General features: G+C 42.4%; 1 protein-coding gene across 10 annotated transcripts in view; it reads right to left on the bottom strand.

Moving 5' to 3' along the window:
* LIMCH1 (LIM and calponin homology domains 1) overlaps positions 1 to 1,812 on the bottom strand; it is a 360,061-nt gene extending 358,249 nt beyond the window's left edge. For all 10 annotated transcript variants that reach the window (XM_018049399.1, XM_018049400.1, XM_018049401.1 and 7 more), the window contains exon 1: positions 1,640 to 1,812. In XM_018049399.1, coding sequence (XP_017904888.1) covers positions 1,640 to 1,735 — 96 coding nt within the window. In that variant the 5' untranslated portion in view covers positions 1,736 to 1,812. The remainder of the gene's footprint in view (positions 1 to 1,639) is intronic.

The raw sequence follows: 24,540 nt of genomic DNA, 5'->3' as shown, positions 1-24,540 counted from the left end.
ACAATTAAGGAAATTGGGAATAAACCACTTGCCTTCAAGAATTGTAAAGTGTTCTGCTCCTATCCCTCCCTTTATCACCAACCACATCAAAAATCTCTCCTGAGAATTTTAAAGTTCAAGAACAAGAAAAACACAATTCTCCAACTCTCAGCCAAGCCAGTGACTACAAATGCTTCCTGGATGTCCTATGAACCCAAGTATGAAGCACAGAGGAAGCACCTGTCACAGGCCAAGCCGTGCCAGCCACATATCACAGACGAAAGTCTCATCTCGTCATGAGCCATCAAATTATGAGAGACATGATTGGGGCTTATAGCAACAGAGCTTTGAGTTTATTCTTCTGTTTTTGTTTGTTTGTTTTAACCCTATTTTTAAATAGATCTTTCTAAACTCTGACTGAAGCGACTTAGCAGCAGCAGCACACTCTGCCCAACACTCTTGCTTCCTTGAAGCAGGTTAACCTGGTAAGGTGCAGGCCTCTGGCTGGAGCATTAGAGCAGCATTAAGTGGTTTCCCCAGGCAGTTCAGCAGATTTCAATCTGTACAACAGCATCGAGACGTGCGGTGCCACAGGGGGGTGTCTCTAAGTGACCGTCTGAGTAATAACAGGCTTCACCATTACCGGATCATGACAGCGGTACATTTCTTTCTTTGAACTACCAGGGAGGGTGAGCTGCCCGTCCCTGAGGAAAACAGGGTCAAATTAGCCTCCCACTAAGCTTCAAGAAAGGCTGCCTGCCGAAACAGGCTCACTGCATGGATCATAGGGGGTCACCTTTACCCCCTCGCGCCCTCCAAGCGTCCTAAGCCCCGCAGACACGGCATTTCGGGAGCGCGGGGCCACCACTCTGCGTCCACAGATAGACATCGAGAATCAGGATCGCCCAGCGAGCGCTTCCTGGACTGAGCCAGCCGAGAGCTCCAGTGATTTCCCTGGCCTGCCACCGAGCCATTTAAGAAGTGAAATATGCCAACGGGGGCAGGAACCGGCACCTCTGGGATGGAGAGGGGACTGCCAGTAGATGGGCAACGTCTATGCAGATGGTGCATTCGCAGGTGGGTCTTGCAGGCTCCCGGGCCCACTGTGCTGTGCTAGCCTCACACCTGACCCGGTGCCAGGAATACAACCAGAGGCTCCGGTGGGTGTGCGATTCCGTGAGACATTAACAACTCCGCTCCGGAAGAACGGGGATGGGGGCTCGGGGCGGATGTAGGACGGGGAGCAGGACTCCCGAAATGCGACGTCCACAAGGACTCCGGGGGCTCCCGCTTGATGCGCCTCTGCGGCGCTTCTGCTCGCACTGCGCTTCCCCAGGCAGCGCCTGGAAGCGGCAAGAGCTGAGATTTGCGCGACTGGCGGGCAGAAAGGATGGAAGGGCAGGGTACCGCTTCCCGCCCTCGACACGCACAGCTAGACCGCAGTGTCCTCCCTACGCGCCCACCCTCGCGCCTCACCCTCGCGCCAAAGCGTCCGGGGGTCGCAGCTCGCTCCAGGCCCTGCCGGCTGATCCGGAGCAGCCGGCAAAAGAAAGCGGGGGTTGGGGGAGGCGAGACCAGACCTGTCGTCCTGGTGTGTGCGGGTCGGCGGCTCCGGGCTGCCCCTGCCAGGCCGCCCGCCCGCCGGCCGCGGGGTACCTACCTCGATCCACTTCTGCGCCTCGGAGAAGGCAGGCTCGGGGGGCGGCTCGGGCTGCAGGGGCTGGAGAGCTTCCAGACCGAGAACGGGACAAGCCATTTGCGAAGCCCCGCGTCCACTCGAGCGCCGGGCCGCCGGGATGAGGACGGCCGCCGCCGCCGCCGCCGCAGGAGCGCGCTCCCCGCCCCTTCCCGCCCGCCCGCTCTCCTCCCCGGCCCGCCCCGCCCCCGCGCGGCGCAGGTCCCGGAGGAGCGCCGCGCTGCCGCCGACCACGCCGCCGCAGCTGTTCCCCGCGCCGCCCGGCTCGGCCGCGCTGTGTGTCCCCGCGGGAGCGAGCGCCCAGGCGCCGGGAGCTCTCTCCCCACCCCACCCCACCCCCACCTTCTCTGCGGACTCCGCACCACCCCCTCCCCGGCTGGGGTGTCAGCCACCGACTAAAAATAACCGAGAGTGAGCGCTGAGTGTATCCCTCCCCTGCCCGCAACGCGACCCGGAGAGGGATTCGGCCAGCCTTCCCGCACGTCCCCGCGCCCCGCCGGCTGCGGAGGGCCCAGCAAGTCGGGCGGCCCCTGGCAGACGCGCGGCCAGCGCGGCGCAGGCGTCCCAGGGGAGCCCCCGCTGCCGCAGCCGGGCAGGGGCCGCCCTCACCTGCCGCACCCCGCGCCAACCCTAGCTACGGAAGTGGGGGGAAAGAGGGGCAGCCCTCTGACCCCGTGCCAGGGATGTTCAGTCGCCTGATCTTTCTGTAAGATAAAGAAGATAAACGACCCTTTATAAACCTTTGTCTCTCCAGGCAAGCTACCTGTGTTGATTGATTTAACTCATCTTTATTGTGCACCTACTATGTGTTGGGACGACAAAGATGAAAAAAGACAAGGGAAGAGGGAGAGAGGTGGGGAGAGGAAGAACTGGGAAGTCTTGGCGCTCAAAATAATTACGTTCTGGAGGAAATGGGATAAAAAAGAAGATAATGGTGGAGAGTAATACATACTAAACAGATAAAAGAGGAGAAGATAAACTATGACCTGGGAAGAGGATATTGCTAACTTCAGATTGCCTCTCCACCTTCACCCGGAAGGATACCTGTGGGTCCAGGCTCTGATAATGGAAGGGAGGGCAGGAGGTCAGCAGGCTGGAGGAGAGGGCTGTGGGGATGTTTTAGGTACCTCTTACTGCAGAAGGCTAGGGGATTGGCTGCTCTGCTCCACTCTGACGGTCCCCTGTCTCCTCTTGTTGCACCCCACTTCTCCATCTCATTCTGGTGTCTGGCCTGCCCACTCCCTGATAATCGTCTCTTTTACTTATTTAGCTACATGGAGGTCTTAGTTCCAGCAGGCAAGATCTTCCATCTTTTTCGTGAGCTCTTTAGTTGCAGTATATGGGATCTAGTTCCCTGACCAGGGAAGGAACCCTGGCCCCTTGCATTTGGAGCACAAACTCTTAGCCACTGGACCACCAGGAATGTCCCAAATGGTCTCAATAAACTCTTCTCAGCCACCTTTATTTGAGCATGCCTTCTGTTTTGCATGAGAACGCGACTGATGACAAAGGAAGGTTTTTCTGTCAAGTTGACATGATGAGGTGACATGAATGAGAAAGATGTTAGCCATACAAAAAACTGGAGAAGCCATTTCAGATAGGTGCAAAGGCCTTCAGATGGAAATAAGTTTGGTGGAGGTCATAGGCCCACAGAAGACCAGTGTGACTGGAGTGTGTTAAGGAAAGAATCAGGTGGGAAAAAACAGCATGAGAGAGACAGGTGAGAAGCAGGTGTCAGACCCAGTGGACAGAGCAAGAAGTCCATGGGTGTCTCAGCAGCTAAGTGTCTTCCCTGTTCAGAGTCCAAGTTTCGTCTTTGTCCAATTCTGCTGTTGTAATAGGGGGATGAAACAAAAAAGCAGCCCTGAAATTCCACTGTTACTGGCTTTGGAGTTAGACAGGCTTCAGTTTATTTACTTTTAGAACACTTATATGGTGCTTGAATTGTGCCAGGCACTGTTTTAAGTGCATTACAAATAATTGACTAATTCATTCCCTATTCCAACCCTGTGAGATAGGCTATTACCATTCCTAGGAAAAAAACCAGGGGACAGAGAAGGGTGCCGCACAGCTGGTGAGCAGTGAAGCCCTGATTCAAGCCCAGACAGCCTGGCGCCAGATCTACTCTTAACTGCACACCAAGCCGCCTTACCAGGCCCAGTCCAGGCCCTGCAGCTTACAATACGTGCCTCAGTTTCCTCATCTCAAATGAGGTTGACATGGCAACATTTCAGCAAATCATTGTGAGGAGCAAACAGGAGTTCTGAATGTGAAAGAACCAAAACCGTGGCCGGCATATAATTAGTGCTCAGCACAAGCCAGCTGACCAGAAAGAACGGGAGGGAGGAGAAATTATAAAAAAGAGTGAAGACCGCAAGCAGAGGAAAAGGGTTAGTAAAATACAGTCAGAAGGTGACCTAGTCTCCATGAAGAAACATGGTGAAGTGAATAACTGAGAAAATGATCCAGCACACTGATACGAAATACCACTTTAGGCAGATGCCACTGCACGGAGTGACTAGGAGTTGGGAGAGCCCGTTGACCCAAATGACATAGCTGAATCCATGGAAAACAAGCATTAGGAGTAAATCCACCATATCTCTGAAGTATCTGCTATCAAAATTGGTATTCAAACTGAAGCATATTTTTTTTTCTTTCAGTGAAAATGCTTTTTAAGTCTTTTAAGGTTTATAATCACAAAGTAACATTTGTTTTTCCTGAACTCTATTACCAATAACAAAGTCACATAAGTTACCAAAGGACTTTAAGGACTTTAAACTATAATAGAATTCAAACCTAGTTCCATTATCAATAATACTTACAAGTCATTGCTAAGCACCTACTATGTGTAAGAGATTGTACTAGCATCAAATGAATCCACAAAGAGATTTCATTTCTGTATAGTCTGTTTTTCATATGTAAAAGTAATATGCACCCGTTGGGAAAAAAATCTGAAAAATATAATGAAGAAAATCAATCTGGAAGAAACCCTACAATTCAGAAATCATTGCCACTATTTTGGGGATGTGAAGCAACATTTGATCAGGAAAAAAAGAAACAACTGTAAGTCAATATACTGTATAATAAATGCCAAATGAGGGATATAAGGTATTTGAAAAGCATGGATTTTGGTGGGGGAACAGATTTCTTAAAGTATCATTCACGTACCATACAATCCACCCACTTAGAGTCTACAGTTCAATGTTTTTTAGGTATATTCACAGAGTTGTGCAACCATCACCACATTAATTTTGGAGCATTTTAATCTCTCCAAAAAGAAACTGCAAACCCTTTAGCAGTCATATCCCTAAACTCCCATGTTCCCAAGAGGTGGCAACCACTAATCCACCTTCTGTCCTTATAATATTGATTATTCTGGAAATTTCAAATAAATGGAATCGTATAATATGTGGTCCTTTGTGTGTGGCTTCTTTCACTTGGCAGAATGTTTTCAGGGTTCATCCATGTGGCAGCATGTATCAGTACTTCATTCCTTTATATGGACAAATATTAGGTTGATGAAAAAGTAATTGGGGTTTCAGACCATGAATTTTAAATCATTATAACTAGGTTCAAACACACCTTTATTAATCTAAATCGGAAGGATTACAATCAACACATTTTTGCCAACGAGAAATAAGTTGTTTTATTTCCGTAGCATAAACAGTTCGTGTTTCAGGATTCCACAAATTCTTAGAAAGCATTTTCTGCCTCCTGTTGGTTGTGGAAGCATTTTCCCTGCAAAACGTTGCTGAGATGCTTGAAGTAGTGATAGTCAGTTAACAAGAAGTCAGATGAATATGGCAGATGAGGCAAAACTTCATTGCCCAATTCATTCAACTTTTGAAGCATTGGTTGTGCGACATGCGGTTAGTCGTTGTCATGAAAAAGAACAGAGATCTTTCTGTTGACCAATGGTGGCTGCAAGCATTGCAGTTTTTGGTGTATCTTTTCAATGTGCTGAGCATACTTCTCAGATGTAATGGTTTCTCCAGGATTCAGAAAGCTGGAGAGGATCAGATGGGTAGTAGACCACCAGTGACCTTGACCTTTTTTTGGTGCAAGTTTGGCTTTGGGAAGTGCTTTGGAGCTTCTTCTTGGCCCAACCACTAAGCTGGTGGTCACCAGTTGCATAAAATACACTTTTTGTCGCACATCACAATCTGATGATGAAATGGTTTGTTGTTGTTGCATAGAATAAGAGAAGACAACACTTCAAAACTGTGATTTTTTTTGATTTGCAGTCAGCTCATGAGGCACCCACTTATCAAGCTTTTTCACCTTTCCAGTTTACTTCAAATGCCAGACAACCATGGAATGGTCAATGCTGAGTTCTTCAACAACTTTTCATGTAGTTGCAAGAGGACCAGTTTGGATGATCAGCTCAGATGATCAGCTCAATTAATTGGTCATTGTCAACTTCCCATGGCTGACCACCGCACTCCTCAACTTCAAGGCTCTCATCTCCTTGGCAAGACTTCTGGAACCACCACTGCATTATATGTTTGTTACCAGCTGCTGGGCCAAATGCATTGTTGATGTTGCAAGTTGTATCTGCTGCTTTATGACCTATTTCAAAATTGAATGAAAAGATCACTCAAATTTGCTTTTTGTCTAACATCCTCTCCATAGTCTAAAATAAATATAAAATAGAGCAAGTAATGTCATTAGCAAAAAAAAACCCATAATGCATGAAAGTGAAAGTTGCTCAGTTGTGTCTGACTCTTTGGGACCCCATGGTCTATACAGTCCATAGAATTCTCCAGTCCAGAATACTGGAGTGGGTGGCCTTTCCCTTCTCCAGGGGATCTTCCCAAGGGATCTTCTCAGGGATCAAACCCAGGTCTCCCACATTGCAGGTGGATTCTTTACCAGCTGAGCCACAAGGGAAGCCCATAATGCAAGAAATGCACATTAAAATTATGTATAACATAATCACATTTAGTTAAGAAAGTATTACGATGTCAAACGGCAAAGTTCAACAATGCAAAACTGCAATTACTTTTGCACCAACCTAATACTATGCCATTCTATGGCTATACCATATTTTGTATATCCATTCATCAGTTGATAGGCCCTTGGGTTGTTTCCATGTTTTGGTTATTATGAATAATGCTTCTATAAACATTCATGTACAAGTTTTTGTGAGGACATATGTTTTCATTTCTCTTGGGCATACGCCAGGAAGCAGAATTGCTGGGTTATTTGATAACTCTGTGTTTAAACTTTTTGGTAAACTACTGACTGTTTTCCAAAGTAGCTGCACCATTTTACATTCCCACCAGAAGTGTAAGAAAGGGTTGCACTTTTTCTACCTCCTTGCTAACACTTGTCATTTTCCAACTTTTTGATTACAGAGACTCTAGAGGGTGTGAAGTGGTATCTCACTGTGGTTTTAATTTGCATTCCCCTGATGACTAATTCACAACCAAGATAATCACGATGGTGTAATCACTCACCTAGAGCTAGACATCCTGGAATGTGAAGTCAAGTGGGTCTTAGAAAGCATCACTACGAACAAAGCTAGTGGAGGTGATGGAATTCCAGTGGAGCTATTTCAAATCCTGAAAGATGATGCTGTGAAAGTGCTGCACTCAATATGTCAGCAAATTTGGAAAACTCAGCAGTGGCCACAGGACTGGAAAAGGTCAGTTTTCATTCCAGTCCCAAAGAAAGGCAATGCCAAAGAATGCTCAAGCTACTGCACAATTGTACTCATCTCACACGCTAGGAAACTCATGCTCAAAATTCTCCAAGCCATGCTTTAGCAATATATGAACCATGAACTTCCCGATGTTCAAGCTGGTTTTAGAAAAGGCAGAGGAATCAGAGATCAAATTGCCAACATCCTCTGGATCATAGAAAAAGCAAGAGAGTTCCAGAAAAACATCTATTTCTGCTTTATTGACTATGCCAAAGCCTTTGACTGTGTGGATCACAATAAACTGTGGAAAATTCTGAGAGAGATGGGAATACCAGACCACCTGACCTGCCTCTTGAGAAACCTATATGCAGGTCAGGAAGCAACAGTTAGAACTGGACATGGAACAACAGACTGGTTCCAAAACGGAAAAGGAGTTCGTCAAGGCTGTATATTGTCACCCTGCTTATTTAACTTATATGCAGAGTACATCATGAGAAACGCTGGGCTAGAAGAAGCACAAGCTGGAATCAAGATTGCTGGGAGAAATATCAATAACCTCAGATATGCAGATGACACCACCGTTATGGCAGAAAGTGAAGAGGAACTAAAAAGCCTCTTGATGACAGTGAAAGAGGAGAGTGAAAAAGTTGGCTTAAAGCTCAACATTCAGAAAACGAAGATCTGGTCCCATCACTTCATGGGAAATAGATGGGGAAACAGTGGAAACAGTGTCAGATTTCATATTTTTGGGCTCCAAAATCACTGCAGATGGTGATTGCAGCCATGAAATTAAAAGACGCTTACTCCTTGGAAGAAAAGTTATGACCAACCTAGATAGCATATTCAAAAGCAGAGACATTACTTTGCCAACAAAGGTCCATCTAGTCAAGGCTATGGTTTTTCCTGTGGTCATGTATGGATGTGAGAGTTGGACTGTGAAGAAGGCTGAGCGCTGAAGAATTGATGCTTTTGAACTGTGGTGTTGGAGAAGACTCTTGAGAGTCCCCTAGACTGCAAGGAGATCCAACCAGTCCATTCTAAAGGAGATCGGTCCTGGGTGTTCTTTGGAAGGACTGATGCTGAAGCTGAAACTCCAATACTTTGGCTACCTCATGCGAAGAGTTGACTCCTTGGAAAAGACTCTGATGCTGGGAGGGATTGGGGGCAAGAGGAGAAGGGAATGACAGAAGATGAGATGGCTGGATGGCATCACCAACTCAATGGACATGAGTTTGGGTGAACTCCAGGAGTTGGTGATGGACACGGAGGCCTGGCATGCTGTGGTTCATGGGGTTGCAGAGTTGGACACAACTGAGCAACTGAACTGAACTGATGACTAATGATGTTAAGCATCTTTTCTTGTACATAATGGCCATTTGGACATCTTCTCAGAAGAAATGTCTATTCAGATCTTTGTCCTTTTATAAATTGAGTCATTTCTCTTTTTACTATTGAGTTATGAGCCCTTTATATATTTTAAGTAGGAGCCCCTTATTAGCTATATGATTTGCAAATATTTCCTTCCATTCTGTGTGTTAATATTTCACTTTCCTGAAGCTGTCCTTGAAAGCACAAATTTCTTTAATTTTGACAAAGGCCAATGCATCTATTTTTTCTCTTTGGTTGTTTGTGCTTTTAGTGTCATATCTGAGAAGCATTGCCTAATCCAAGGTCACAAAGATTTATGCCTGTGTTTCCTTCTAATAGCTTTATAGTCGTCATTCTTACATTTAGATACTTAATCCATTTCTAGTTACTCTTTGTAAGAGCATGTGTTTTGAGGTTGAACTTAGTATGACAGTCTGGGTCCTCTGAGAAGCAGACACTAACATGGAATTAAAAGTGCAAGAATTTTATTAGGGAAATGACTGTGAGAGAAAATGATAGAAAAGCAGCCAGAGCACGATACAAGTCTGACCTGAGAGAAGAGGGGGAAAGGAAGGCCAGGTAGAAGCATTGTCATAGCTGCCTTTCAGTGAGGCCATCAGAAGATCCATGAACCAAAGTCAGCTTCCAAAAGAGTCATGGGTGTCCCAGAATAAGCCTGGCTTAGAGTCCCTGCTGTATCCCTGCTGAATTTAGTAACTGGCTGGGGGCAGCCCAGTGGGAAGTGCTGTTCAATGCTAATGTGGCAGTGGACTTCAGACCACAGCAACTGGGGCCCTTGGTCAGTTTAGCTCCCTAAAGGGCACATTTCATAGATGCCACATGTTATGTAAGTGAAAATGCTATTTAACTTCCTGGAGTCTCAGTTTTCTTGATAAAGCATCTGTTTCTTTGCTTAGCACTTAGTAACTAGGGGTTAATAATAGCTTTGATAATACTATGTATTAAAATATATACCTATAAATACAAGCGCATCTGCATACTCAGTCACTTCAGCCATGTTCAACTCTTTGTGGCCCTATGGACTGTAGCCTGCCAGACTCCTCTGTCCATGGGATCCTCCACACAAGTATACAGGAGTGGGTTGCCATTTCCTATTCCTTATTAATATATACAATATGGTCAATAAATCGGACAAAGACTAACTCTAAATTTCATTGTGAATAATACTTTGAACTATGGTTGGTGGTAAATAAATGTACTAAACATCTCATCCTCCAAGATCTGACTTAAGTGTCATCTTTTTGATGACTTTCTTAGCCACCACATCAAAACAAGTTATCTCTTTTTCTGTGTTCCTGTAATGTAGTGATTCTCAATGTAACAAAGTAGATATGAGAATCTTTATGAAGGATTTGAAAAATAGTCCAAATTCATCATAGTTTGATTTTGAAAGCCATTTCAAAATAATGTGAATAACAATTTTAATTTTCCAGATTATGACAGGCTAACTTTCTCACTCATTATAACACTCATTATAAATGCCACAAAAAATATATTTTTTAATTTTTTACATGAATGGTTGAGCTCAAAAGAAATTCTCAGGGATGCAAAATGGAGAAGAAACAGAAAACTAGAGCAGTGAGCTTGTGAATTAGCTCTCAACTGTTCTGTGGAGAGACCTAGTAACTGTGGTTTCCAGCAGTTGCTAGACTAGTCTAGTGGGTTGCTAGACTCAGAATCCTAGGGCTGGGGTTTTACTCCTCTATTTCCAGGCCCTGGATCTATGCTATGTAAAAAGAAAGAAACTGAGCAGCAACACACACATTCACACACACACACACACACACACACACACACACACACACACACGTGAAATACTCCTGCAGAGAAAACACAGACCAGAAAATATTCCACTATCACCATCTCCATAGAAGGAAACAATAAGGAAGCTCCTTTTTCTTGACTTCATCTCTGGGTGGGAGGTTGGTGAACCCCCCCGAGAATGTGTAAACAAAGACTTGATCCACTTTTTGGACAACTTACACATGATCTGTGACCTCCCATGCTTAGAAATTAACTTAGAATTAGGTCTAGGACCTCTTGGGTACCTAGAAGATGCAAATGTAAAATCCTTTCAGAAGATATGCCCTCTTTCCACGGCTCACAGGATCCCCCAGACAAACTCTGCTGAAATGGAGCTTACCATCTAATAGTACAAAATGCATGCAAAAACCAGGCAATCTAAACAAAACTCAAGAGACTCAACAAAGAACTGATTAGGCTCCCAGAACAACTAGAAAAATAAAGCTGTAAATGTAAAACTCAAAAGATGTGATACAGTACAGATTAGACACAGTGAAAAGAGAATTTGTGAACTAGAATGCAGATCTTTAGGGGAATTCCCTGGTGGTCCAGCAATTTAGACTCTGTGCTTCAAATGCAGGGGACACAGATTCAGTCCCTGGTTGGGGAACTAAATCCCACATGCCTTGAGGCAGCTTAGCCAAAAAAAAAAAGTGTAGAAGAATCTTTTAAAATTACATGGAACGAAACATAGGAAAATAGGAAAAGGTGCTAAGAGAATATGAATATTCCATAAAACAGTTCCTAGAAGAACAGGATGGAGGAGAGCCAAAAAAGAATGGCTAGAATCTTATAGAATTAATGAAGTACATGAATCATCAGACCCAGAAAGTATAATGTGTCCAGGATAAAGTAGTATATTTCTTTTAAAAAGACATTATTTAATAATGATGGAAAAACACTGAAATAGCTGCTTCTTTACATCTCTGCATAGCTCTACTCATATAATATTGTCCTGTGGTTAGATGTATTGTAGGAATCAGCTCTTTGAAACTGGCACTGTTGTGGCTTAGTATCAAGTGAGTACTGAAAAAATAAATGAATGACAATAGATAAATGTAATCCAGGACAAATAGTTTAAACCAATCCACAGTGAAGTCAAATACTTTTCTAACATATTTTTTTTAATTTTTCAGGTGCATTTGTTTCACAAAATTTTAAGGGGATGTCATAAGAGAAATGTGAGTTTAAAAAAAGTGCTAGTGACCTAGCACTTCTGAACTATTGATTTTCTAGGTACTGGATAACTCTCTAAAATCTGGGGTCATGACATCCTTCAAATCTAAGCTTTTTCATTTCTTTAAAGTTTCTTCCCTTCCATTTTCTTCTTCGAGGACTTTTGTTGGAGTTGTTTCTCTTAGTGGTCCTCCATGTCTCATCTTTTCTCTTGTATTTTCCATCTCTTTGTCTTTGCGACTGATGTCCTGGGTCACTTCCTACCTTTTTTCTCATCTTTTTACTGAATTTTTAATTTTAGTAGAGATAATTTTATCACTTAAGAGTTTACTTGTGTTGAACACTGCTTTCTTTTAGCAAAATATTCTTGTTTGTAGCTATATTAATGTCTTAAACATGAATATATTAGAAATTAAATTTTTCTTCTGGGGTGATGGAAATGTTTTGCATCTTCATGGGTGGTGGTTATAAAGTTATATAAACAGAAGTGAATGAGCTAAACACTTCAGACTTGTGCATTCTACTCTGTAAATTTTGCCTTTAAAAATAAAATGACTTAAATACTCTTCCAACTGACAGTTCTTGTTAACAATTTTCCCATCAACATTCCTGTGGTAGTTATGTATTGAGTTTTATATTACATTTGTCATCAGCTAGAAATGTCATCCATGTTAATTCAGCTGGAAATGTTAATCATAGAGATTCTGATAATGCTATATTTGAAATTGATAACCAACAAGGACCTACTATATAGCACATGGAACTCTTCTCAATGTTATGGGGCAGCCTGATGGGAGAGGAATTTGAGGGGAAGTAGATACATGTATATGTATGGCAGAGTCCCTTCACTGCTCACCTGAAACTATCACAACATTGTTAATCGGCTGTACCCCAATACAAAATATAAAAGGTTTTTTTTTTTTTTTTTTAAGAATAAGGGTATGGAAGGCTCTGTTCTCACAAAAAAGAAAAATGTACAGTGTAGGGACGTCCCCAGTGGCTCATTGGTAAAGAATCCATCTGCCAGTGCAGGAGACATGGGTTTGATCCCTGATCCAGGAGAATCCCACATGGCAGGGAGCAACTAAGCCCAAGAGCCACAACTGCTGAGCCTGTGCTCTAAAGCCCACAAGCCACAGCTACTGAAGCCCTTGCACCCTAGAGCCCGTGCTCCACAGAAGCCACGGCAATGAGAAGCCTGAGCACCACAACTAGAGAGCAGCCCCACTTGCTGCAATCAGATAATAGCCCACACAGCAACGAAGACCCAGCACAGCCACGAGTGAAGAAATAACAACCCTTTAAACAAATGTGCACTGTGCTTATAACTGTACACGCTGCGTTAGCAAAACTTTCTGATAGGTTAGAAGGTCCAGTTTGACTAGAAGTCATTGCGAACCAAATCCTCCATCTGTAACTTTATGAGTCTAATGATGGAAAGAATTTTCTACAGACTAACTCCTGGCTCCATTTACATCTTGTTTCTCCCCCACACCCACATCCCAGGGTGCCAGGCACCACGGGACATGTCATCTCTCTCTCAATCCCTTTGTATTATAATGCTGAGTGATTGGCAGAGTGGGCAGTGGAAATATTACTAGGAGTTGTCCCTATATCAGAACAACTGCCCACCCACATAAACATATCCCACTAAATCCATATTTAGTGTATCCCCAACTCAATTGCTCCTTACCCAGATCCCCAAATATCTGCAGCCATTTCCTTAGCACTCAATGGAGGGGAAGTCTCTGTGGAAAGTGACACAAGCCCTAACTTTTGCAGTTAAAATCTCTTTTATAAATGTTACAAAAATACACGACCATGTAAACATTCTGAAGGCTCACCTCAGGGTCTTGGAAGAAGCCAGTGTGAAAGAGGGAACACAAAGCTTAAAATCCCTCAGCCTCCCAGTTAATCCACCTCTAGATGTGAGACAGACGAAGTGAAATGAACTCTCTTCAGTCATTAATTCCAAAATGCATAGTACTCTTCAGAGTTACTTATTCCTCACATATTAATTGAGTACCTGGAAGTTCAGACAAAATATGTATTAATGATATCTTTTATCCCTAAAAGAAAACATTGACAGAAAAATCACATTGATTTGAACATCTATTCTTTATAGGAAATGAAGATGGAAACAGTGATTTCTGCTTGTGATGGGCTCACTTAGTAAAGAGTATAGTTTTTGTGCTGGAGAATGCTAAAGCTTATTAATGATTTTCAGATTTCAGCAGTTAAATCCTTACACTGTCTTTCTCATATCTGATACTCACAGACACTTAAGTGTATCTAAGCATGTACCTGAGTATCATTTATAATCCTGTTATTAACTAAAGTTAAAGCACTCTAGGAGGGAATACTAAACATCTCTGCAGAGAATGGTTGAATAGTACAGTCCTTTTTAAAACTGTGTTGATGGGGAGCCTGTTTCCTATTCAGTTCAAATGCCAGGCAGTATGGCTGCTTCCTCTGTTCCCATGGAAACCTCAGCCTTGCTGAAGTTCAAGTTAATTTCTTACTGCCATCTGCCTGTTGAGCTATGGGGCTTTCTCTAGCTAATATCATGCAGAGGCCTGTTAGGAGAATGAAGTTTACTTAGGAACTCCCATGGCTGTTCCAACAGGAGGTCAAGATTGAAAACAGATCCAGCTGAACCTCCATGCAGCATTCGCTAAAGGACGAAAGGAGTTAAAATATACTGTGTGAGGTTTTATTTAAAAATCAACCTATGTTTAATACCAGCTGACTAGATGGGACATTAAAGAGTTCATTTTACATTGGACCAAGTTTGGGTCATTTTTCATCCCTTTAAACTCTAAAATTGCCACATTTCTATGTGTTTCTTGAAAATGTTGATGATATCTCAAATCAAAGGTTACAGACTGGTGACCGGTAATTCAGCTCTGGCCTGCAGACATGGTTTTTTGGCTCACACAGTGTTTTAAAACAATGCTTGAATTAGTTGCCAAATTCTAGAAATTAGGGAGCCCCATGAGAGGGGAAAAAAAACGTGCTCTGGATTTCCAACTTCTCTTTTAAAAACTTATAAGATGTGGCTGACTCTGCATTCCTGCATGGTCAAAGCCAAAGCGCAGTAATGGCTGCCCCTGGGAGGGGCGTGGCTCTCCCATTTGCCACAGTCCCTGTGACTCCTTTCCCCTTTCACACCTGCCTGTTTTATTCATTGGTAGTAGCTGTGTGGCCTCTACGACATTTGCATTCACAAGTCCTCCCTTAAATTCATGTACTGCTCACTTCCTAACCCAATCACGTACTGGTTCACAGAATACAGTATTTTTATCAGCCTAACACATAGCGTGGGCTTCCCTGGAGGCTCAGTGGTAAAAAACCTGCCTGTCAATGCAGGACACCCAGGCTCGATCCCTAGATCTGGAAGGTCCCTGGATTGGGAAGATCCCTTGAAGAAGGAAATGGCAACCATTCCAGTATTCTTGCCTGGGAAATTCCATGGACAGAGGAACCTGGCAGGCTACAGTCCATGGGTCAGAAAGAGTCAGACATGACTCAGTGACTAAACAACAACACATAGGGTATCAAATAATCAATCCTTTTCACTCATCAATAATATCGGTCCCTTTTGTTTGCTTCTCTAGCTTAATTCTCTAGCAGAAATTACTTGATTTAAATAGTTTGCAATGCTGCCCATCAAGTATCAAGCAGAAGACTGTTCTCTACCGAAGAATGGTTATGGGTAATAATCAGCTGTATTTGTTGTTTGCTTACTAAGTGGCATCACTGTACTTTATAGCAACTCCATACAGAGTCATTATAATGTTCTGTTTTACAGATGAGAGAACTGAGCTTTAGAAGGATCAATAATTTGCCCAAAGTCATAACAGCTAATAGATAATAAATTCCAGCTTCACTCAGTTCTTTCTGATTCTAGAGTCTGCACATTAAACCACTATGGTTTATTTATCCTCATTTTAGGTAAGCATATTCACCAAGAGTTTCAATTATTCCTGTATTTCTAAATCTGTTTTTAGAATATGTTCAGAATGGGAAAAAAAAATTCTGTGACACAATCCTTTTCTTCTAGGAATATAGAATTTCAAAGAGAAGCATCATTGTTTTAGCAGGTTTTATTGCCTACACTCCTGGAGAGGGGCATGGCAGCCCACTCCAGTGTTCTTGCCTAGAGAGTCCCCTTCGGCAGAGGAGCCTGGCAGGCTGCAATCCATGGGGTCACAAAGAGTCAGACATGACTGAGCGACTAAGCACATTGCCTACAATGCCCACAAACAAATAAATATGCAATAATAAATGTTATTTATTATTATATGTTAAACATATAGCACATGTGTTTAATAGTATATGTTAAACATATAGCATATTTACAGTGTACATATATGTAAATATATGTTAAACATGTGTACATATATGTTAAACATATAGCATAATATATGTTTCTTAGAGGGAAATAGAAAGACCTATGATAATGCATATCACTGAAACAAGGAATAGCCGGAAGAAAAAGTATGCACAAAGAGATTTGGAAGTACATGAGAGTATGGTGCTTTGGGAAAGTTGAAAGGAATTGGCCTAAGCAAAGAATAAGAAGAGGAATTTCACAAAAGGGTGAGTACAACTGGACAATAACATAATGGGATAACACTCTGAAATATTACCAGGTGTTTTTTAAATTTTTTAAATTTTATATTGGAGTATAGCCAATTAATAATGTTGTGATAGTTTCAGATGGACAGCAAAGGGACTCAGCCATACTTAGCCATGTATCTATTCTCCCTCAAACTCCCCTCCCATCCAGGTTGCCACACAACATTAAGCAGAGTTCCCTGAGCTGTACATTAGGTTCTTGTTGATTATCCATTTTAAATATAGCAGTGTGTACTTGTCCATCTCAAACTCCTTAACTATCCCTTCCCCTCATCTTTCTCCCCCTGGTAACCATAAGTTCTTTCTCTAAGTCTGTGAGTCTGTTTCTGTCTTATAAATAAGTTAATTTGTTTCGTTTCTTTTTAGATTCCCCATATAAGGGATAGCATATGATGTCTCTCTCTGTCTAGCAGGTGTTTTTAAATGGGCATTTTACTTTCTCCCTTTCCCCTTCCTTCCCAGCATCTCAGCATCTCAGAGTTCCATACTGATGGCCTCAGGGAAGTGGTGGTGTGACTAGGCAGGCAGGTGGAGCCTTCCAAGAGCTTCATGATCCCTCTCACATGCCAGCTTGTCACAGGGCAGCAAATGCCTGTGTCCCAAAAGGGGCCTCAGAAATGGTGGAGTGGTGTCAGAACTGAAATCTCCTCCTACATGGGAGTAAGGGACACCTCGACATCTTTTTGTCTGATCCCACAGGGACTGATGATCCAAGACTAAGTAGAAGGATAGCAATCTCATCCCAATAGATACTAGAGAGGAGAAGTGGCATCACCAGTCAGCAGATACCCCCAAACTCACGCCAACACTCATACCTAACATGTGATGATGTTCAACTGTGATCCCAGGGAAAAGTGTGTGAACTAAGTTCCCATCTGCCCAGTGGAATGAGGCCCCAGAGACTGAGAAAATAGGCTGAGCGCAGAAAAATAAAGAAGCAGTGCCTTCTGCACACCTGAACTGAGAAACGAGGGTCATAACATTTTTTAGAAATCAGAAATAATCACAGAAATACATATTATAATAAAATTCCACTTGCCTTGCCTATCAGATTGACAAATGCTAAATAGGCTGATAGTTACTTTTGTCAGATTGTAGGGGGACAGACATTCTCCCTGGTGAGAGAGTAAAACCAATATAAACACTCTTGACATACCCATTTCAGCACCACGGAACCATTGTAAGGAAATCATTGGACATGCACTCAGGGCATAAAGAAGACTCATTTCAGTGTTGCTTGCGATAGTGCATAATTGTGACATACCCATTGAAAGTAGAGTTATTAAGTAAATTATAATAAATTATTAAAGTGGGACAACACATAGCCATTAATATAATTGAGATCATTCTCTACTTACTGTCATGTCCGATGCTTATAATATATAGTTAGAAAAGCAAGTTTTTAAATACTGTGTATATTATGATCAAATTCTTGAAACTATAGACTTTTGCTTGCATAGAAAAAAATCTGTGAGGATACACACCAATGTGTTAATGATGACAATCTTTGACTGGTGTGATTATGAGTCATTTAAATTTTGTTTCCATTTGACTTCTCTGTGTCTTCTAATTGCTTTGAAATGGATATGAATTACTCATGATACTATTTTTTTAATGCTTATTTTAAAAAAGAAAATACCTGCGGATGATGATCACAGATAAAACATAAGGGTGAGAAATGGAGAAGCACCCAGGGATCAGATCAAGAGATCAAAACCCGGCATTTGTTCTGCCTTATACATCACATAGACATTTTTTTCCAACATCTCAGTAAACAACACAAATATAAAAATGGCTGAGCCATTTCTCTCAACAGGCACTGAGAGACCTTGATAATTAATACTAGAGCCAATATCTTAACATTTTTATTATGGAAACAGTTAAATACGGATAATTTATTTTCCCTTGCCTCTGTTGCCTAGGCAACAAAATAGAGAGTGGCATGTCTTTAAGGTGATAATTATCTGCTCTCCACCCAATACACCACAATTATTATTTGTACTTCTGGTTCTCCTACTTTTATTCAGAGCCAGCCCAATAGGGCCCCATGGACTCCCAACAAAAAGGTAGTGATTTTTCAAGTAGCACCTGCTCCCCTGCTGGTCCTCTCCTCCCTGGAAAGAAGGTGCGTTACACCTCCTCCAGGTAATTCAAATACGTCTCCCCCAGCTGCTCAGTCCAATCTGTACTATTCTGTTGTAACTTGTCACATCCTTTTTCTTGGTTTAACATTTGCCCTGGTTTCCTAGGGCTGCTGTAGCAAATTACCACAAATGTGGGGCCTTGCAACAGTGAGAATTTATTCTTTCACAATTCCGGAGGCCAGAAGCCCAAAATCAAGGTATCAGGAAGGCACTCTCCCTCTGAGGGCCTAGGCGAGACTCTTTTCTTGTCTCTACCTTCTTAGGGGTTCCTATTGTTCCTTGGTTGGGGGTAGCACAACTCCAGCCTCTGCCTCAGCTTCACTTGCCTCTCTCTCTCTCTCATTTATCTTAACTGAACGTCTATCAACGGATTTAAGACTTACCCTGAATCCAGCATGCTCTCACCAACACTTCATTGCCTCTGTGAATAACCTTTTTCTTAAGAAGGCCATATTCACAGGTACTAAAGGGTAGGATTTGGACATACTTGACAAGGGGGTAGGGGGACGGCGGGGGAGGTGGCGCACAATGCAACCTAATGGGCTTCCCAGGTGGCCCTAGTGGTAAAAAAAAAAAAAAAAAAAATGTGCCAGCCAATGCAGAAGACATTAGATACGTGGGTTTGATTCCTGGGTCAGGAAGGTGCCCTGGAAGAGTGCATGGCAACCCACTCCAGCATTCTTGCCTGGAGAATCCCATTGTCAGAGGAGCCTGGTGGGCTATAGTCCATGGGGTCTCAAAGAGTCCATGGAGTTGAAAAGAGCTGGACATGGCTGTAGTGACTTAGCACACACATAGGCAATGCAACCCAGTATGATGTCACACCTATATATACTCTTCTTTTTAGATAAGGAGCTAACTATCATTACAGCTAACATTTACTGAGAACTTATTCAAGCATTATGTTTAGCATTTTACCAACATTATCTCAGCTCAGTTCAGTCTAGTCACTCAGTCGTGTCCAACTCTTTGTGACCCCATGAATCGCAGCACGCCAGGCCTCCTTGTCCATCACCAACTCCCGGAGTTCATTCAAACTCACGTCCATCAAGTCAGTGATGCCATCCAGCCAACTCATCCTCGGTTGTCCCCTTCTCCTCCTGCCCCCAATCCCTTTCAGCATCAGTCTTTTCCAATGAGTCAACTCTTCACATGAGGTGGCCAAAGTACTGGAGTTTCAGCTTTAGCATCAGCCCTTTCAAAGAAATCCCAGGGCTGATCTTCAGAATGGACTGGTTGGATCTCCTTGCAGTCCAAGGGACTCTCAAGAGTCTTCTCCAACACCACACTTCAAAAGCATCAATTCTTCGGCGCTCAGCCTTCTTCACAGTCCAACTCTCACATCCATACATGACCACAGGAAAAACCATAGCCTTGACTAGACAGACCTTAGTCAGCAAAGTAATGTCTGCTTTTGAATATGCTATCTAGGTTGGTCATAACTTTTCTTCCAAGGAGTAAGCATCTTTTAATTTCATGGCTGCAATCACCATCTGCAGTGATTCTGGAGCCCAAAAAAATAAAGTCTGACACTGTTTCCACTGTTTCCCCATCTATTTCCCATGAAGTGATGGGACCAGATGCCATGATCTTTGTTTTCTGAATGTTGAGCTTTAAGGCAACTTTTTCACTCTCCTCTTTCACTTTCATCAAGAGGCTTTTTAGTTCCTCTTCACGTTCTGCCATAAGAGTGGTATCATCTGCATATCTGAGGTTATTGATATTTCTCCCAGCAATCTTGATTTCAGATTGTGTTTCTTCCAGTCCAGCATTTCTCATGATGTATTCTACATGTAAGTTAAATAAGCAGGGTGACAATATACAGCCTTGACGAACTCCTTTTCCTATTTGGAACCAGTCTGTTGTTCCATGTCCAGTTCTAACTGTTGCTTCCTGACCTGCATATAGGTTTCTCAAGAGGCAGTATTCCCATCTCTCTCAGAATTTTCCACAGTTTATTGTGATCCACACAGTCAAAGGCTTTGGCATAGTCAATAAAGCAAAAATAGATGTTTTTCTGGAACTCTCTTGCTTTTTCTATGATCCAGAGGATGTTGGCAATTTGACATCTGGTTCCTCTGCCTTTTCTAAAACCAGCTTGAACATCGGGAAGTTCACGGTTCACGTATTGCTAAAGCATGGCTTGGAGAATTTTGAGCATGAGTTTCCTAGCGTGTGAGATGAGTACAATTGTGCAGTAGTTTGAGCATTCTTTGGCATTGCCTTTCTTTGGGATTGGAATGAAAACTGACCTTTTCCAGTCCTGTGGCCACTGCTGAGTTTTCCAAATTTGCTGGCATATTGAGTGCAGCACTTTCACAGCATCATCTTTCAGGACTTGAAATAGCTCCACTGGAATTCCATTACCTCCACTAGCTTTGTTCATAGTGATGCTTTCTAAGGCCCACTTGACTTCACATTCCAGGATGTCTGGCTCTAGATAAGTGATCACACCATCGTGATTATCCGGGTCATGAAGATCTTTTTGGTACAGTTCTTCTGTGTATTCTTGCCACCTCTTCTTAATATCTTCTGCTTCTGTTAGGTCCATACCATTTCTGTCCTTTACTGAGCCCATCTTTGCATGAAATCAATTAAGTTACAAAATATTTTATCCCGCATCCCACTCCTCCAATCCCCATATACAACACAAACTCCAGTTTCCATTACTTTGCCTTCTGGTAAGGAGAGTCACATTTCAAAATTCCTGCCAAGGAATAAAGCAACAGCTTTCACAGGAGAGGAAGAATGGCTGCTCCTAGGCAATCACCAGTGTGACCCGTTTGGCCACTTTCTGAAGCTGCGCAGCTAGACTTACCCATGATTCTAATGCCAATGTGATCTGCAAAACTTAATACCTGATACTAGGCTGAAGAATTGATGCTTTTGAACTATGGAGTTGGAGAAGACTCTTGAGAGTCCCTTGGACTTCAAGGAGATCCAACAAGTCCATCCTAAAGAAATCAGTCCTGAATATTCTTTGGAAGGACTGATGCTGAAGCTGAAACTCCAACACTTTGGCCACCTGATATGAAGAGCTCACTCATTTCAAAAGACTCTGATGCTTGGAAAGACTGAGGGCAGGAGGAGAAGGGGACGACAGAGGATGAGGTGGTTGGATGGCATCACCAACTCAATGGACATGAGTTTGAGTAAACTCCGGGAGTTGGTGATGGACAGGGAGCGCTGGCGAGCTGCAGTCCATGGGGTCACAGAGAGTGGAACATGACTGAGTGATTGAACTGAACTGAATTGAATGGAGGCTCTTTTTAGGACTATAATCTCTATCTGTTTCTCAATATATTTCAAGTGCATGTGTCAAACTACAACATCATAATGCATACTGTTTCTTTTTTCCAAAATTTTGTTTTGAAAAATTTCAAACACACACCAGAATTGAAAGAATTTTACAACACCCGTATGCTCACTACCTAAAATATACACTGACATTTTACTTTTCTTGCTTTGTTCTGTAGTTAGGCAACCATATATCTGATCTATGAATCCGTCTTATTTTTTCTCCCCAGTACTTCAGCATGCATATCATTGAATCAGAGCAGAACACAGGGTCTTCAATTGCAGGCAGATCCCTTAAAAAAAGACAAAGGTAAGAGGTTAAGCTGAGCATACCCAGTTTCTTCTTCCAGCGAACCAGTGAAGTTGCTCAGTTGAGTCCTACTCTTTGCAACCCATGGACTATAGCCTATCAGGCTCCTCCATCCATGGAATTTCCAAGCAAGAATACTGGAATGGGTTGCCATTTCCTTCTCCAGGGGATCTTCCTGACCCAGGGATTGAACTCAGGTCTCCTGCATTACAGGCAGTTGCTTTACAGTCTGAGCCACCAGGGAAGCCCCAGTTTCTTCTTCCACACTGCCAATTAAACCAGGTCCGTCTTTTGCTGTGGGCAACAGTAAGAAGTGGTAAGAGAGGCCAAGGCTGTGATCGTAGGAATTTCTCTCCACAAGGAAACAGAAGGAATTGGAAATAAATTCCCTTACAAAGAGTGCGCTCAGTGATTTAGTGGATGGACATCTTCAGTAGCATCCAAATAATAAACACATCAGCCTTCCTTTTTTTGTTACCTTCTTATTTTCCACAATGGCTCAGAGGTAAAGAATCTGCCTGCAGTGCAGGAGATGCAGGTTTGATTCCTGTAGGGAAGATCGCCTGGAGAAGGAAATGGCAACTCACTCCAGTATTCTTGCCTGGAGAATCCCATAGACAGAGGAGCCTGGAGGGCTCCATAAAGTCCATAAGGTTGCAAGAGTTGGACCTGATTGAGGGACTAAGCATACACGCACCCAATAGCTGATTAACAATGTTGTGATAGTTTCTGGTGAACAGTGAAGGGATTCAGCCATACGTATACATGTATTCATTCTCCCCTAAACTCCCCTCCCATCCGAGCTGCCACATAACATTGAGTAGAGTTTCCTGTGCTATACAGTAGGACCTTGTTGGTTATCCATTTTAAATATAACAGTGTGTACATTCCAAACTCCCTAACTATCCCTTCCCCCAACCCTGCCCTCCACAACCATAAGTTCATTCTCTGTCTATGAGCCTTTTTCTGTTTTGTAAATGAGTTCATTGGTCTCATTTCTTTTTTAGATTCCAAATATAAAGGATATATGATGTTTCTATTTCTCAACACAACAGTCTTCTGGTATTCCTAACCCTCATACCTTGCAGCAAGTTGGACTTCAGTAACTCTAGTGTCTTCCATTTTTCATAGTTCTGCTGTGACTACAACCATTTCTGTTTCTTCCATTTTTATTTGCCAGTCACTCTCATTCTCACACACTCCAAGAGCTCTCCAGACAAAGAGGTTTATGGCAGCCCATGGTGATGGACTTTACATCCCAGAAGAATTATTTATTTTTAGCTCCAAGCTAAAAAATTTCAGGAAAGGGCTGAAATTGGTCCAGATTGGATCACATGTCTATTTTGGACCAGGCACTGGGGTCAAGAGGTTGTGTGTCAACCCCTGTGTTCAAAGGGATAAAGTCTACTACAGAAAGAAGTTAAGGATGCTGGGCCTCACTAGAAACACAAAGGAATTCCAACATCCGAGCTCTAATTTAACTCTTTTACCCCAGTGGTCACTCTGTCCATAAACTTTATTAAAAGTTGAAACTCCTGTGATGTTATAGTGAGAAAATCTCTTTAGCAAACATTTTTTACATTGTGACTTTGGTAGGGGGGCAGTGATTGTTTTTAAGGGTTTGTTTCAATTGAGTGATCAGTGAAAACTTAATATGCTTTCATATCAAAGAATATTAATAGTTTCTATTCAGATCAATGTTGAAATTTTTTATTCTTAAAATTTTCATTGAGTAAAATTAAAAACTTTAAGGAAGAATTCAAATATCTAAAGAACTTGGTATGAAGGGGAGAATAAACTGTTTAACCTCTGTTTAACCTTCTCCAGAATGTTTATTTAAACGTTCTGCCAATGTTGATATGATTCACCCAAGAATGTAACTCAGGTTATGTACAGTTAGATATAATTTATTTACAGATCTGCAGAATTTTGGTTACATCTATAACAAACTTTCAGAAAATAAACTGAATGTTCAACTGCTTTAATCATATAGGGTCAACATGTAAAAGTAAGAACAAAACTGATACAGTTCCAGACTCAACTTTGTTTTTCCAGCTCAGAGATTTGACCAGTAGCCAAACAAAGAGATATCAGAACAAATAACACAAGCCTAGTGTCTCATATCAAAATCTCACCCATTTCTCTAACTTTAATATCAATAATCTATTCTATCAAAATCAAACCAACCAAAAAACCCATTTTTGGAGGTGGGGGAGGGAGGCTCAAGAAAAAGAGGATATATACATACTTATGGCTAATTCATGTTGTATAGCAGAAACCAACACAACACTGTCAAGCAATTATCCTCCAATTTTAAAAAATAAATAAATAATAAAATAAAACTTTCTCTTTCCTGAGGAGGGGATAAAACATTTTCTTTTGCAAAATCTACAATCTTCTTTTATGAAGTGTTAACAGAACTAAAATTTTAGGACTCCTTATCTCCCAGCACATGGGTTTT

Source organism: Capra hircus, chromosome 6 (assembly GCF_001704415.2).
Source record: "Capra hircus breed San Clemente chromosome 6, ASM170441v1, whole genome shotgun sequence".
In the NCBI taxonomy this organism is placed as follows: Eukaryota; Metazoa; Chordata; class Mammalia; order Artiodactyla; family Bovidae; genus Capra; species Capra hircus.
This window is presented reverse-complemented; position numbering and strand designations above follow the sequence as displayed.